At 41.0% G+C, this 16,466-nt stretch overlaps 1 protein-coding gene across 3 annotated transcripts in view; it reads left to right on the top strand.

Annotated features, from left to right (window-relative positions):
- The first annotated feature begins 11,932 nt into the window (after positions 1 to 11,932).
- The window catches only part of USP4 (ubiquitin specific peptidase 4), a 49,793-nt gene continuing 45,259 nt past the window's right edge, over positions 11,933 to 16,466 (top strand). For 2 of the 3 annotated variants that reach the window (XM_079155475.1, XM_079155474.1), the window contains exons 1-2: positions 11,934 to 12,092; positions 15,278 to 15,405. In XM_079155475.1, coding sequence (XP_079011601.1) covers positions 11,992 to 12,092; positions 15,278 to 15,405 — 229 coding nt within the window. In that variant the 5' untranslated portion in view covers positions 11,934 to 11,991. Of the gene's footprint in view, positions 12,093 to 15,277; positions 15,406 to 16,466 lie in introns of all 3 variants that reach the window. The other variant, XM_079155476.1, reaches the window with a different exon arrangement.

Here is a 16,466-nt window from a genome sequence, read left to right as displayed (position 1 = left end):
GATCCCACTTCCATTCTTAGAGGCTTGTCACTGTCTTCAGTGTCTAATTATTATATAATAGAGGTTAGAAATCAGAGAAGATATTTAATTTTTCTAAAGTGTACTTCTAGAGCCTTTTACTTTTTCACATCCCCTGGGCAGGCTAAAGAAGCACAGGCAAAAAGGAACCAAAAAGTATTAACCCCCTGTTCCCACCTTCACCACTTGTGAATACTGTCACGTGTGCTCTGTGATTTCTGGTCAACTCTATACTAAGGGTAAAATAGAAAGGCCAAGTTCAGACAGGTATAAAGCCAAAGCAAAATCTGTATTATGTGGACCTAAATATAAAAATTAAAGTTTACATACCAGATGATATGAATCCTTATGACCATCACAGCATATGACTAATCAGCCAGGTCAGGTTCCCTTTGGCTCCCTTCCTGCTTTGTCTTGTTTTATTTTATTAATTTATTTTTTCAGTACTGCTGATAGGATTGAGCAAAGGGGTGTTCTACCTCTGAGATACATCCCTCATTGTTTTATTTTATTTACTTTAGGTACTAGAGATTAAACTGAGGGGCACTTACCACCAAATTACATCCCTGTCCTTTTTACTCTTTATTTTGAGACAGGGTCTCACTGAGTTGCCCAGGCTGACTTCAAACTTGGGATCCTCCTGCCTCAGCCTTCAGAGTTGCTGGGATTATAAGCATCACACGGGACTCTTATTACTTATTTATTTTTGTGGTACTGGGGATTGAACCCATGAGTGCTCTACCACGGAGTAGATTCTATTTTGGGGGATTAAGCCCAGGGGTGAAATTTATTATATTTTGAAGCAGAGTCTCACTAAATTGTTCAGGTGAGCCTCATCCTCCCAATTAGCTAGGGTTACTGGTGTGTACAGAGCCACTCTAGCTCTTCTATTCTTGTGACCGAAACTCCTCTGGCAATAGGTGGATTGCCCTGCTTTGGGACCTGGGCACCCTGCTAGGTCTATACTTCCTCTTAGAGTAAAGTGGCTTAACAGAGAATGCATGCCTGAATCAGGATGTCTCCTGAGTTGAATCCATCATACTTGTCATTTCCTCCATAGTCCCCAGGTCACTCTCACAATGGGAGAAACATATTGGCAAATACTTATTAATTTCTCAAAAACATTTTTAATTAAATGGGGTTGTCTCTTGATCTCTTGTCCAAACTGTTTTCAAATTCCTAGGTTCATCAGGTATAGTGGGGCATGCCTGTAATTCCAACAATTTGGGAGACTGAGGCAGGAGGATTGAAAGTTCAAAGCCAACTTCCACAATTTAGTGAGGCTCTAAGCAACTTAGAGAGACCCTGTCTCAAAATAAAAAATAAAATAAAAAAGGACTGGGGATGTAGTTCAGTGGTTAAATGACCCAAATGACCCTGGGTTCAATCTCCTTGTACCAAACAAACAATCAAATAGACAAACTCCTAGGTTCAAGTGGTCCTCCTGCCTCAGCCTCCCAAATTCCAAGTAGCTAGGACTACAGGTGTAGAACACCACTTAATATTCAATTTTTTCCCCTGCTTTTGTGATACTGGAGATCAAACCCAGCTGTCTGGCACATTTCAGGCAAGCACTTTACCACTTAGCTCCCTCTCTAGCCATAGTTCTCAATTTTTAGAATTTTTCTTTTCAAACAAAGAAAGTGTATTGCACTCTACCACTGAGCCACATCCCCTGCCAAAAGAAAGTTTAAAGACTTTGAAAATGGCCTTCTGACTATAGAGTTCATTTTATTCCTTTTTTTTTTTGGTACCGGGGATTGAACTCAGGGGCATTCAACCACTGAGACACATCCCCAGTCCTATTTTGCATTTTATTTAGATGGTGCTGAGGACTTGTCCTACTTCTTCAAGACTGCCATAAATGGCATATAAGAAATTACTAAAAAAAAAAAAAAAGAGGGAAACAGACTTTCTCTAATGTAGCTTTTGAACTAATGTTGGCAACTTTTTTTCCAATAAATAACAGGCCTAAGGGTAGTGTTTATCATTTGATAACATTTTTAACAGTTTCAAAGAATTTCACAGAAAAGGACTTGCCAGGGTTGGATTCCCGGATGTTGATTCATCACACAGTAAATGGACTCAGTCTTTCTCATGCTGGGTAATCACTCTATTTCTGGATTATACCTGGAACCCCTATATCTACATGGGGTGGTAACACTTATCTGCAGGGGAGTAATTGCCATGTGGTTATTCAAAGCAGTTTTAATTTCACGTTTAATTTCCTCTAATATCTACCTAACTGCCAAGAGGTTTCTATTATCAGTGGGAGTCACATGTCCCATGCCAGACCCAGTGGCACATGCCTAGAATCCCAGAACTTGGGGGGTTGAGTTCAGGAGGATAGCAATTTAATGAGACCCTCTGCAATTTATTGAGAATTTCTCTCAAAAAATCAGGTCACAACAGTGAAAAAGCTGACTAAACCATTTACATTTCCCTAATGACTAATTTTGAACATCTTTTCATGTGATTACCATGTATATAATCTTCAAATAAAAGTCCTTTTTAAAATGTTTTTTTTTAGTTGTAGATGGACACAATAACTTTATTTTATTAATTTATTTTTATGTGGTGCTGAGAATCAAACCCAGTGCATCACACATGCTAGGTGAGCACTCTACCACTGAGCCACAAGTCCATCCCAAAAGTCTTCAAATATTTCACACACTTTAAAAAAATACAAAAATATGGGCTGGGGTTGTGGCTCAGTGGTGAAGCACTTGCCTAGCATGTGTGAGGCACTGGGTTCAATTCTCAGCACAGCATACAAATGAATGAATAAAGTAGAGGTCTATCAACATTTTAAAAATATTTTTATTTTTATTTCTTTTTTTTTTTTCGGTGCTGGGGATCGAACCCAGGGCCTTAGTGCTTGCAAGGCAAACACTCTACCAACCGAGCTATATCCCCAGCCCCTCTTTTTTTAATTAAAATATTTTTTATTTTTACAGACTGCATTTTGATTCATTGTACACAAATGGGGTACAACTTTGCAGTTCTATGGTTGTACACAATATAGATTCACACCATTCATGTACGTACATTTATGTAGGGTAATACTGTCTGTTTCATTCTACTATTTTTCCATCCCCACCCCCTCCCACCCCTTTTTCCTCTACACCATCCAAAGTTCCTGCATTCTTCTCTACCCCCGCCACCCCCAATCATTATATATTGTCATGCACTTATCAGAGAAAACATTCGACCTTTGGTTTTTTGGGGCTTGGCCTATTTCACTTGGCATGATATTTTCCAACTTCATCCATTTACCAACAAATGCCATGATTTTATTCTTCTGCATGGCTGAGTAATATTCCATTGTGTATATATACCACAGTTTCTTTATCCATTCATCAGTTGAAGGGCCTCTAGGTTGGTTCCATAATCTAGCTATTGTGAATTGAGCTGCTATGAACATTGATGTGGCCGCATCACTATAGTATGTTAATTTTAAGTCCTTTGGGTATAAACTGAGGAGTGGGATAGCTGGGTCCAAGCTTTCTGAGGAATCTCCATACTGCTTTCCAGAGTGGCTGTACCAATTTGCAACTCTACCAGCAATGTATGAGTGTGCCTTTTTCCCCACATCCATGCCAACACTTATTATTGCTTGTGTTCTTGATAATAGCCATTCTAATTAGAGTTAGATGAAATCTTAGGGTGGTTTTAATTTGCATTTCTCTAATTACTAGGGATGATGAGCACTTTTTCATATATTTGTTGATCATCTGTATATCTTCTTCTGTGAAGTGTCAGCCCATTTCCTTAGCCCATTTTTTTAAAATTTATTTTTATTGTAAACAAATGGGATACATGTTGTTTCTGTTTGTACATGGAGTAACAGCATACCATTTGCATAATCATACATTTACATAGGGTAATGATGTTTGATTCATTCTGGTATTTTTTTCCTTCCCCCCCAGCCCTCCCACCCCTCTTTTCTCTCTATACAGTCCCTCCTTCCTCCATTCTTGCCTCCCTCCCACCCCCCATTACGTGTCATCATCCGCTTATCAGTGAGATCATTTGCCCTTTGGATTTTTCAGATTGGCTTATCTCACTTAGCATGATATTCTCCAATTTCATCCATTTGCCTGCAAATGCCATAATTTTATTATTCTTTATAGTTGAGTAATATTCCATTATAATATATATATATACCACAGTTTCTTTATCCATTCATCAATTGAAGGGCATCTAGGTTGGTTCCACAGTCTGGCTATTATGAATTGAGCAGCTATGAACATTGATGTGGCTGTACCTCTGTAGTGTGCTGATTTTAAGTCCTTTGGGTATAGGCCGAGGAGTGGGATAGCTGGGTCAAATGGTGGGTCCATTCCAAGTTTTCTAAGGAATCTCCACACTGCTTTCCAGAGTGGCTGCACTAATTTGCAGTCCCACCAGCAACATATGAGTGTACCTTTTTCCCCACATCCTCTCCAACACCTATTGTTGCTTGTGTTCTTGATAATCGCCATTCTAATTCGGGTGAGATGGAATCTTAGTGTAGTTTTGATTTGCATTTCTCTTATTACTAAAGATGGTGAACATTTTTCATATGTTTGTTGATCGCTTGTAGATCTTCTGTGAAGCATCTGTTCATATCCTTAGCCCATTTGTTGATTGGGTTATTTGTATTCTTCATGTAGAGTTTTTTGAGTTCTTTATATATTCTGGAAATTAGTGCTCTATCTGAAGTATGAGTCGCAAAGATATTCTCCCACTCTGTAGGCTCTCTCTTCGCATTGCTAATAGTTTCCTTTGCTGAGAGAAAGCTATTTAGTTTGAATCTATCCCAGTTATTGATTCTTGCTTTTATTTCTTGTGCTATGGGAGTCCTGTTAAGGAAGTTTGATCCTAAGCCAACAAGTTGAAGATTTGGACCTACTTTTTCTTCTATAAGATGCAGGGTCTCTGGTCTGATTTCAAGGTCCTTGATCTATTGTGAGTTGAGTTTTGTGCAGGGTGAGAGATAGGGGTTTAGTTTCATTCTGTTGCACATGGATTTCCAGTTTTCCCAGCACCATTTGTTGAAGAGGCTGTCTTTTATCTATTGCATATTTTTGGCACCTTTGTCTAGTATTAGAAAATTGTATTTATTTGGGTTTGTGTCTGTGTCCTCTATTCTGTACCATTGATCTAACTGTCTATTTTGGTGCCAATACCATGCTGTTTTTGTTACTATTGCTTTGTAGTATAGTTGAAGTTCTGGTATTGCGATACCCCCTGATTCTTTCTTCCTGCTAAGGATTGCTTTAGCTATTCTGGGTTTCTTATTCTTCCAGATGAATTTCATGATTGCTTGCTCTATTTCTGTAAGATACATCATTGGGATTTTAATTGGAATTGCATTGAATCTGTATAGCACTTTTGGTAGTATGGCCATTTTGACAATATTAATTCTGCCTATCCAAGAACATGGGAGATCTTTCCTTCTTCTAAGGTCTTCCTCAATTTCTTTCTTTACTGTTTTGTAGTTTTCATTGTAGAGATCTTTTACCTCTTTGGTTAGATTGATTCCCAAGTATTTTATTTTATTTTTTAGGCTAATTGCAAATGGAGTTGTTTTCCTCATTTCCCTTTCAGCTGTTTCATCGCTTGCATATAAAAATGCTTTAGATTTATGCGTGTTGATTTTATAGCCTGCTATTTTGCTGAATTCATTGATGAGGTCCAGAAGTTTTCTGGAGGAGTTTTTTGGATCCTCTAAATACAGAATCATGTCATCAGCAAATAGTGACAGCTTAAGTTCCTCTTTTCCTATTCGTATCCCTTTAATTTCTTTAGTCTGCCTAATTGCTCTGGCTAGAGTTTTGAGGACAATGTTGAATAGAAGTGGTGAAAGAGGACATCCCTGTCTTGTTCCTGTTTTTAAAGGGAATGGTTTCAGTTTTTCTCCATTAAGAATGATGTTGGCCATGGGCTTAGCATAAATAGCCTTTACAATGTTCAGGTATGTTCCTACTATCCCTATTTTTTCTAGTGTTTTGAGCATGAAGTGGTGTTGTATTTTGTCTTAAAGTATTAAGAATACTTTTTCTGTGTCAATTGAAATAACCATATGATTCTTATCCTTAAGTCTATTGACATGATGGGTTATGTTTATTGATTTACAGATGTTAAACCATCCTTGCATTCCAGGGATGAACCCCACTTGATCGTGGTGCACGATTTTCTTAATATGTTTTTGGATATGATTTGCCAATATTTTGTTAAAGATCTTTGCATCTATATTCATCAAGGATATTGGTCTAAAATTTTCTTTCCTTGATATGTCTTTGCCTGGTTTGGGTATGAGGATGATATTAGCTTCACAGAATGAGTTTGGTAGGGTACCCTCCTTTTCTATTTCCTGGAATACTTTGAGAAGTATTGGAATGAGTTCTTCTTTGAAGGTCTTGTAGAACTCAGCTGAGAATCTGGTCCTGGGCTTTTCTTGGATGGTAGATTTTTAATGGCTTCTTCCATTGCTTGATATTGATCTGTTTAAATTGTGTATGTCCTCCTGGTTCAGTTTGTCCTTAGCTCATTTATTGATTGGGTTCTTTGTATTTTGGGTGTAAAGTTTTTTAAGTTCTTTATAAACTTTGGAGATGAGTGCTCTGTCTGAAGTGTGTGTGGAAAAGATTTTCCCCCACTCTGTAGGCTCTCTTTTCACATTATTGATTGCTTCCTGTGCTGAGAAAAAACTTTTTTGTTTGAATCTATCCCATTTACTGATTCTAGCTCTTTATTTCTTGCGTTATGGGGGTCTTGTTAAGGAAGTCTGGTCCTAAGCCAACATGATGGAGATTCGGGCCTACTTTTTCTTTCTTTTTTTTTTTTTTATTGTAAACAAATGGGATACATGTTGTTTCTCTGTTTGTACATGGCGTAAAGGCATACCATTTGTGTAATCATAAATTTACATAGAACAATGTTGTTTGATTCATTCTGTTATTTTTTCCCTTCCCCCCACCCCTCCCACCCCTCTTTTCCCTCTATACAGTACTTCCTTCCTCCATACTTGCCCGCCTCCCTAACCCTAACTCTAACCCTAATACTAACCCTTCCCTCCCCCCCATTATGTGTCATCCTCCACTTATTAGCGATATCATTCATCCTTTGGCTTTTTGAGATTGGCTTATCTCACTTAGCATGATATTCTCCAATTTCATCCATTTGCCTGCAAATGCCATAATTTTATCATTCTTTATGGCTGAGTAATATTCCATTGTATATATATACCACAGTTTCTTTATCCACTCTTCAATTGAAGGGCATCTAGGTTGGTTCCATAATCTAGCTATTGTGAATTGAGCTGCTATGAACAGTGATGTGGCCGCATCACTATAGTATGCTGATTTTAAGTCCTTTGGGTTATAAACTGAGGAGTGGGATAATTGGGTCAAATGATGGGTCCATTCCAAGCTTTCTGAGGAATCTCCATACTGCTTTCCAGAGTGGCTGTACCAATTTGCAACTCCACCAGCAAGGTAAGAGTGTGCCTTTTTCTCCACATCCATGCCAACACTTATTATTGCTTGTGTTCTTGATAATAGCCATTCTAATTGGAGTTAGATGAAATCTTAGGGTGATTTTAATTTGCATTTCTCTAATTACTAGGGATGATGAGCACTTTTTCATATATTTGTTGATCACTTGTATATCTTCTTCTGTAAAGTGACTGCCCATTTCCTTAGCCCATTTATTGATTGGGTTCTTTGTATTTTGGGTGTAAAGTTTTTTAAGTTCTTTATAAACTTTGGAGATGAGTGCTCTGTCTGAAGTGTGTGTGGAAAAGATTTTCTCCCACTCTGTAGTCTCTCTTTTCACATTATTGATTGCTTCCTGTGCTGAGAAAAAACTTTTTTGTTTGAATCTATCCCATTTACTGATTCTAGCTCTTTATTATATCTTGCGCTATGGGGGTCTTGTTAAGGAAGTCTGGTCCTAAGCCAACATGATGGAGATTCGGGCCTACTTTTTCTTCTATTTGGTGAAGGGTCTCAGTTCTAATTCCCAGATCCTTGATCCATTTTGAGTTGAGTTTTGTATAGGGTGAGAGATAGGGGTTTAGTTTCATTTTACTGCATATGGATTTCCAGTTTTGCCAGCACCATTTGTTGAAAGGCTATCTTTTCGCCATTGTAAGTTTTTGGCACCCTTGTCTAGTATGAGGCTACTGTACATATGTGGGTATGTCTCCGAGTCTTCTATCCTGTACCATTGATCTACCTGTCTATTTTGGTGCCAGTACCATGCTGTTTTTGTTACTGTTGCCCTCTAGTAGAGTTTAAGGTCTGGTACAGTGATACCTCCTGCAATACTCTTCCTGCTCAGGATTGCTTTGGCTATTCTGGGTCTTTTGTTCTTCCAGATGAATTTCATGATTGCTTTTTTCTGTCTCTATGAGAAATGTCATAGGGATTTTAAATGGAATTGCATTAAATCTGTATAGTGCCTTTGGAAGTATGGCCATTTTGATAATACTAATCCTGCCTATCCAAGAACATGGGAGATCTTTCCATCTTCTAAGGTCCTCCTCAATTTCTTTCTTCAATGTTTTGTAGTTTTGTTGTGGGGTCCTGGCGGCGGGGAGCAGTCAGTCAGTCTGTGGGTCCCAGAGGCAGGGAGTGGTCGGTCAGGCTGAGGGGTCCTGGAGACGGGGCTCCCTCAGTCCAGCCAGGGGTCCTACAGGTCTTTCCTGTTGTCTCAAAATGGCGGCAGCCACATATAATCAAACCTGTGGGTACTGTGACAGTGGACTTCCAGGCAACAGCAGGCAGCTAGTGATCCACTGGCGGTCTGCGGTTGGTCTGCTGGCTACTGTCAGATGATTGGCAGGTGAACCTCGGGCGGTGGGTGATGGGTAGGTGAAAGGCAGGAGATGGACAGGTAAGAGGCAGGCAAATGGCGGATGATAGGTGACAGTCAGTGAGCAATCTGCACTCAAAAAATAGCTGATATGCTGGCAGACTGCAGGAGATTGCAGTAGACAAATGTGGTAAACAGCAGGGGATTGATAAGCAGCAAAATCTGCCTCACCGAGAAACAGATATCCTCTGCTTGAAACCCAAGTTATGGAGCAACAAGGAACGCAGCCTCCCTCTAGTCCTCCATCTTGGATCTTGAGTCTCCCTTTTTTTTTTTTTTTTTTTTTTGTGGTGCTGGGGATTGAATCCAGGGCCTTGTGCTTGCGAAAAGCACTCTACCTAATGAACTATATCCCCAGCCCACTTTTTTCTAGTGTTTTGAGCATAAAGGGGTGTTATATTTTGTCAAATGCTTTTTCTGCGTCAATTGAAATAACCATATGATTCTTATCCTTAAGTCTATTGACATGATGGATTATGTTTATTGATTTATGGATGTTAAACCATTCTTGCATTCCAGGGACGAACCCCACTTGATTGTGATGCATAATTTTCTTAATATGTTTTTGGATACGGTTTGCCAGTATTTTGTTAAGGATCTTTGCATCTATATTCAGCACCACATGCAAATAAATGAATAAAGGAAAGGTCTATCAACATTTAAAAAATATTTTAAAAAATACAAAAATAAAAAGGGATGGGGAATCCTTGGTACAAAAAAAATTAATAATAAAGACATATGACCTAGGGGGGAGCAAATTAATTTCAATTAGCTAAAACTGAAACTAAAAATTGAGTAAATTTACTCAGATGACCTACTCGACCTTCACTGGGCCAGTTCCCCTTCCACTGTCAGTCCCCAACACTGATCATAGTTCATGTTCGTCCTCCCTCATAGCCACAGGGAGAGGTTCCTAATGGATCTGTGTAGGCTACACCACTATAGGTGCTCAGTGCCGTCAGGCATTTTGCCTCTGCCTCCCAAACTCTGATGACTGCATGCATTTAAGGCAGGTCTTGAGGTTTCTCAGGTCTCCTTTCTCACTTCAGATCTCTTTAGTCTCTTTAGTAGGCTGTACTCAGGTAACTGACCTAATCCTCACCCTCTGAGCCTACATTGCCTGTTTCAGAAACTCCCTTCTGCTCCCTCCAATCTCCCCTCCTGTAACATATGCTTCCAACACTTTCTTTCAAGACCATACCCCAATGCTAATCAAGTCAAGGATTTCCTTTAACAGCTGGGGTTATGCCTGGCATTCCTATAGCCTTTGGTTCACACCCTTTAATGGCACTTACCATACATTGCTTGGCACTGGAGTGATTTAGGAAAGATTTAGATTAGATTGTAGGAGGTAGGAACTGGGTATGTTTTTTTCTTTCTGTTTAAATTTTTTTTTTGTTTTTTTTTTGTTTTTTTTTTTTTTTTTTTTTTTTTTTTGCTACTAGGGATTGAACCTAGGTTTACCACTGAGTTACAACCTCAGCCAGGAATTGGGTCTTCTTTGTCTTTTCTTTGATGGCAGGAACTGGTAGACAAGTGAATGGAGATCCACTTGTGCCACCTATGCATAGCCTCTCTTTTCTCTCTAAGGAGAGGACTGTGCATTTATGTGTGTAGTGTTGAGTGGAAAACATAGTGATTAGGACATTGTATCTTGTTACAGGAATAAATTAAGATGGCTACGTGATGAACTCACACATGTGTGTAGTATGCTACATGAGGGGCACTAACACTCCACTCTGACCTAATGAATGGAGTTTGATAGAAATCTTTGCTAAAAGTAGAAAGTTAATACATAACAGCTTTGAGAAAGATGAGAACATTTGAAAAGTGGCCTGTTTCTTCTGCCTTTCTTCATATTGATGTATTTGGGTTGCTCTGGCATTTCTTGGTCTTTCTGTTTTCAGACTAACCTGATGAGTCTTACTGTAATTCTAAATAGGGAACTCACTCTGTTCTGATGTTGTGGATGCTGGCCCAATTTATGCACATGCTTGGCAATATTTCCTGTGAACATTCATGGGAGTTCATGCCTGATTTCTACTTCTACAGAGATCCCAAAGTGACTGAAAAGGAACAGGCTGCTGCTGCTGCTGAAAAAGTGACCACGGAAGAATTTCAGGGCGAATGGATTGCTCCAGTTTCTGAGTTCACTGCTACTCAACTTGAGGTGGCAGACTGGTCTGAAAGCATGCAAGTACCCTTTGTACTTATCCAGCAGTTCCCTGCTGAAGACTGAAGCGCCCAGTCAGCCATTGAAGACTGCTCTGCAGTTACCACTACTCAGGACACTGAGTGGGTATGAACAACTCCAACGATCTGGAGCTGTTTTTTCTAGACACTTATGCAAAATGAAAATTAAATGCCAGTTTCTTAAAAAAGAAGATGCCAGGGCACCTCAGGTAGAGAACACATCTGGATTGCCCCTTTGTGGCGGCTTGTCTCCCTGACCAGGCAAGTAATCTGCGTGTAGAGTATTGAATTCTGCCCCGGGCTCCAAGATTCTGGCGTCCAGACTGAGAGTATTATTGACTATAGCCCACATCGTGGAGTCTCAATGCAACTGGGACTTGCGATCTCACGTTTGGTAAGCTAAAGAGTTGCCTACAGGTCTCTAGCTGAAAAAGGAATGGCATTAAGTGAAAATCCGAACACCTAGTTCCAGTGCTTCGTCAGCGTGTATTTAGGACCAGGATAACTCCGCAGTCCGGGATGGAGTGCCTGAGAGGTCGAGGGTCATGCTCTAACTAAGACTCTTTGAGATCGCCAGGCTGGACAGGGCCCCGGAGACCTTAGCGGACGCCCTTCTGAGGAAAGGGTGCTTGATTGCTACACAGCGGTCGGGCACAGGTTTCGCCTGCAGGGCGGAGGAAGGGCGGCCACTTCTTATCGCACGCCCTTTTTCAGTCTTCTTCTGGGCTCCGCCGCGCGCGGGTGGGAGAGAGGCGGCGCGTGGGGGCGGGGAGAAATGGCCAAAGTTAATCGCGCTCGAGGCCGCGACCTGAAGTGGGGCGGGCACGCGCACGAGCATGCGTGCGTGCGTGGGATCGGCCCATAGCACGCCGTGCGCGGGGCGGATGTCCGGGCGGCTGAGCCGGGGTGGCGGGCGAGATGGCGGAAGGCCGAGGCTGCTGTGAGCGACCGGATGTAGAGACCCAGAAGTCTGAGCTCGGGGCTTTGATGAGGACCACGCTCCAACGGGGGGCGCAATGGTGAGCATCCGGCCCACCATTCTGTCGCGCAGATCCTGGGGCCTCATCTCTGGCTCTCACGCCGGACTCCTTTTTCTTCGCTTGGGAAGGGGCCGGTCAAGGGGCGGTGTCTGGTGACCCTGAGTGGCCCAATACAGGGTCTTAAGGAGAAGAACTCTGCGGTCAGCTGAGGTCGGCACCGGAGGTGCTGGGTGTTGTCCCGACTCACTGGTAGCTCCAGGAACCTGGCTAACCGGGGCAGGGGATGTAGGGTGTGGAAAAAGGGGAGTGCTCGCGGGGACCCTGAGTGTGGGAAAGCCCTTTACCATGGAAGAGTAACTGTGCGACCTTGGGCGAGGGTGTCCATACCTCACACATCTCTGTACCTTATAACTAAAACAAGGGTAGCAATTTGTGACTGTCTCAGTGGGTCGAGACTGAAATCAGAAGTAGAAACTTTGTAACTTGTAGATTGCCGAACACATGTCAAGGTCAGAAACTGAACAAATATCTGAAGGGCCCAGATTATTTTGGAAGCAAACGTCAAAAATGATTTAAGGAGTGGGAGAGGAGGGTATCATGGATTCTGGAGCAAGATAGGTCAAAAGTCAAAGATGTAGAAGAACACGGAAGCTTTTTTTAAAAAAATTACTGGAGATTGAACCAAGGCACTCATTATTGAGCTACATCTCCAGTCTTTTTTTTTTTTTTTGGATACCTGGGATTGAACCCAGGGCCCTTAACCACTGAGTCACATCACTAGTCCGCCTCTCCCCCCCTTTTAAAAAAATTTTAAATTTTGGGACAGGGTCTTGCTAAATTACTGAGGCTGGCTTTGAATTTGTGATCCTCTGCCACAGCCTTCCAGGCCACAGGATTATAGATGTGTGCCACCATGCTGGGCTTTTCCAATCCTTTTAAATTTTTATTTTTGAGACAGGTCTTGGTAAGTTGCCCAGGCTATCCTAGAATTTGGGATCCTCCTGTCTATGCTTCCAGATTTGCTGGAATTACAGGCCAGTGCCATGGGGCCTGGCTGGTGAGACTTACTAATAGATGTTTAGTAGAAGACACAGTACTTTCCAGTAGTGGAGGAATTCCCAGGTGATGATACTAAGTGGAAGTAGAAAACTAAGGCTAGGCTTTACATTGAATATGATTGAAAATCATTCTTTTTTGGCACTTGAATCCAAGGGCACTTTGTCACTGAGCTACCTTTCCCAGCTCTTTTTATTTTTTATTTTTTATTTTGAGACAAGGTCTTGCTAAGTTACTGAGGCTGGCTTAGAACTTGTGATCCTCCTGCCTCAGCTTCCCATGTAACTGGAATTACAGGCAGGGGCCACTGGCCTAACTCATTCTAAGAAACCATTGTGGTGTTGATCTGTTGAGCAAGAGTTGAAGCAGGGAAGAGAACCATTGTGGTGAGGAGGTGTTCAGGTATAGCTTTATGATGTTTATCCTGAACTTCCCAAATTGTGAAAGGCAAGGCATGCACAGGTACCTTTGAAGTTGTTCTGCAAAGTATGACACAAATAATATTCAGAAGAAACACTTGTGCAGGCATTTACCCGTGCTAGGCAAGTGTTCTACCATTGAACTGTATCTCCAGCCCAAAAGATGTCTACGATAGATTAAAATCAGTGGGTGTGATGGTGCAAACCTGTACTCCTAGCAACTTGGGAGGCTGAGGCAGGAGAATCCCAAGTTCAAGGACAACCTCCACAATTTTAGTGAGAACTTTTATCAAAAAATAAAAAGACTGGAGATGTGGCTCACTGGTAGAGTGCTCCTGGATTCAGTCCCCAGTACAGCAAAACAAAAAACAAAGATGCATTAAAATCGTACAGTAGGAGTGTATTACTTAAGGAATTTGGAGGAAAACAGCATTTTAGAGATTTGGATGTATTTAAGGATCCTTGTTGCTTCTGGGAAGCTGTCTAATCTCCTCTGACATATGTTCATAAAATTTGAAGGACTCATTAATATAACTGCTTTGTTGCCCTAGAGATGTTTCCCCCTCCTTCTGTCTTAATTATAAAACAGCATAGTGATACTTGTTTTTTTCTTTTTTTTTGGCGGTGCTGGGGATTGAACCCAGGGCCTTGTGCTTGCGAGGCAGGCACTCTACCAACTGAGCTATATTCCCAGCCCGATACTTGTAAAATATAATCAGATTTACTTATATTTAAGTATAGAAAACAACGTAAAGTACAACTTACGCTTTTTTTTTTTGTGGTACTGGGATTGAACCCAGGGTTGCTTAACCACCAAGCCACATCTGCACCCTTTTTGTTTTTATTTTCTTAATTTTTTTTTTTTTGGTACTGGGGATTGAACTCAGGGCACTTGACCACTTGAGCTACATCCCTAGCCCTATTTTGTATTTTATTTGGAGACAGAATCTCACTTTTTTGCCAGTGCTGGCTTTGAATTTGTGATCCTCTGGCTCAGCCTCCCAAGCTGCTGGGATTACAGGTGTGAGCCACTGTGCCCAGCCTATTTTTTAAAAAATTTTGACAGAGGGTCTCACTGAGTTGCTTAGGGCCTCACTATATTGCTGAGGCTGGCTTTGAATTCATGAGCTTCCTGCCTTAGGCTCCTGAGCTGATGGGATTATAGGTGTGTGTCATCGTGCCCAGCCACGAGTGTGATTTTTAGTGGTGATTATGTATTCCCCAATGTGGAAAGACCATATAAAAGGTTAAGGGGGTGTTGGGGTTGTGGCTCAGTGGCAGAGCACTCGCCTAGCATGTGTGAGGCACTGGGTTCAATTCTCAGCATCACATATAAATAAATAAAAATAAAGGTTCATCAGCAACTTAAAAAAACAAAAAAGATTAAGGGGACCAGGCGCAGTAGTGTACACCTACAATCACAGCCTCTCAGGAGCTTGAGGCTGGAGTATTGCAAGTTTGAAGTCAATCTTAGCAACTCAGCGAACTTCTAAGCAACTTAATGAGACCCTGTCTCAAAATAAAACATAAAGGCCTAGATATATAGCCCAGTGGTAAAGTGCTTCTATGTTCAATCCCTGGTTCCAAAAAAAAATAGATTAAGGATGATTGGGGCTCAGTAGTAGAATGCTTACCTAGCGTGTGAGGGGACCCACCCACACACACACACACACACACACAGATTAAGGGAACAGTTGCAGAAACTTAACCTTAGTTTTTTTGCTATAGTAAATTTTTCTTTTTTTCTAGGTATCTTATTGACAGCAGGTGGTTCAAGCAATGGAAGAAGTACGTGGGCTTTGATAGCTGGGATATGTACAATGTGGGTGAACATAACCTGTTTCCTGGACCTATAGATAACTCAGGACTCTTTTCAGGTGCAGTATCCTTTTGCCTTCTAGCTAAATGTACACCTGGGCAGTTGCCTATGATCATGTGTAACATAGGTATTGTGAATCTGACTTTCCTAATGTGAGGAGATAGAAACAAGCGTCCTCAGTTGTGTCTATAGCAGAAGCTTTTGCAGATCCTTAGGAGAAGTAAAACTGTTCTTTTCTAATTTAAACCAGGTTAAACTAGGGTGCTTTACTACTGATCTGCATCCCCAGCCCCCCGCCTTTTAAAAATTTGTTTTAGTTGTAGTGGACACAATACCATTATTATTATTATTTTTTTTTATATGGTGCTGAGGATCGAAACCAGGGCTTCAATGCTTTACCACTGAGCTACAACACCAGCCCTTTTTGTTTTTCCTTTTTAGACAGGGTCTCACTAAATTGCTTAGGTCCTCACTAAGTTGCTGAGGCTGGCCTTGAACTCATGATCCTCTAGTCTCAGCCTCTTGAACTGCTGTAATTATAGGCTTGCATCATGATGCCTGGCTAAATTAACTATTTCTAACAAGAGCATGCTTCTAACATTTTAATTTTTTTCTCTCTTTGTAAATTCTACTAAAGGTTTCAGATTTTAGATTAGTATATGCAAAACAAAGAAATAGGCTATCATTTTGAAATTGCATCTGAAATTTGAAATTTGGGAACCAAAATTTTTGTTTTTGGTGCTGGGGATAGAACTTAGGCTCCTGCACACATGCTAAGTTAGTGTTCTAATTCTGATTTACATATCCAGCCTGAGAAACCACAATTTTTTGTATTATCTTTGAAGTGGAACAAAGTATAGACCTATTGAAGATTGTCAAGCATTCCTATGATGGCTTTGTTTGTCATAGAATTAGTGTGAGGAGACGGGGAAAGTCAGTAGACAGTTATATAGCCACAATCAGCTCCCACTGGGAACTGTGGCAAAGGTGATGTGTGTCATATTAGAACTTGGCTTACATCTGTAGATGCATGGGGATAACAGTTATTTTTTTCTCAGGTTTTGTTTTGCTGACTTTAAACTTCTTTGTGGGCAGGTGTTCTGTCACCTCTGTCCAAAA

The sequence above is a fragment of the Sciurus vulgaris genome, assembly GCF_902686455.1.
Source record: "Sciurus vulgaris genome assembly, chromosome: 10".
NCBI classification, from domain to species: Eukaryota; Metazoa; Chordata; class Mammalia; order Rodentia; family Sciuridae; genus Sciurus; species Sciurus vulgaris.
The sequence above is the reverse complement of the archived record's forward strand: the minus strand, read 5'-3'. Positions and strand labels throughout refer to the sequence as shown.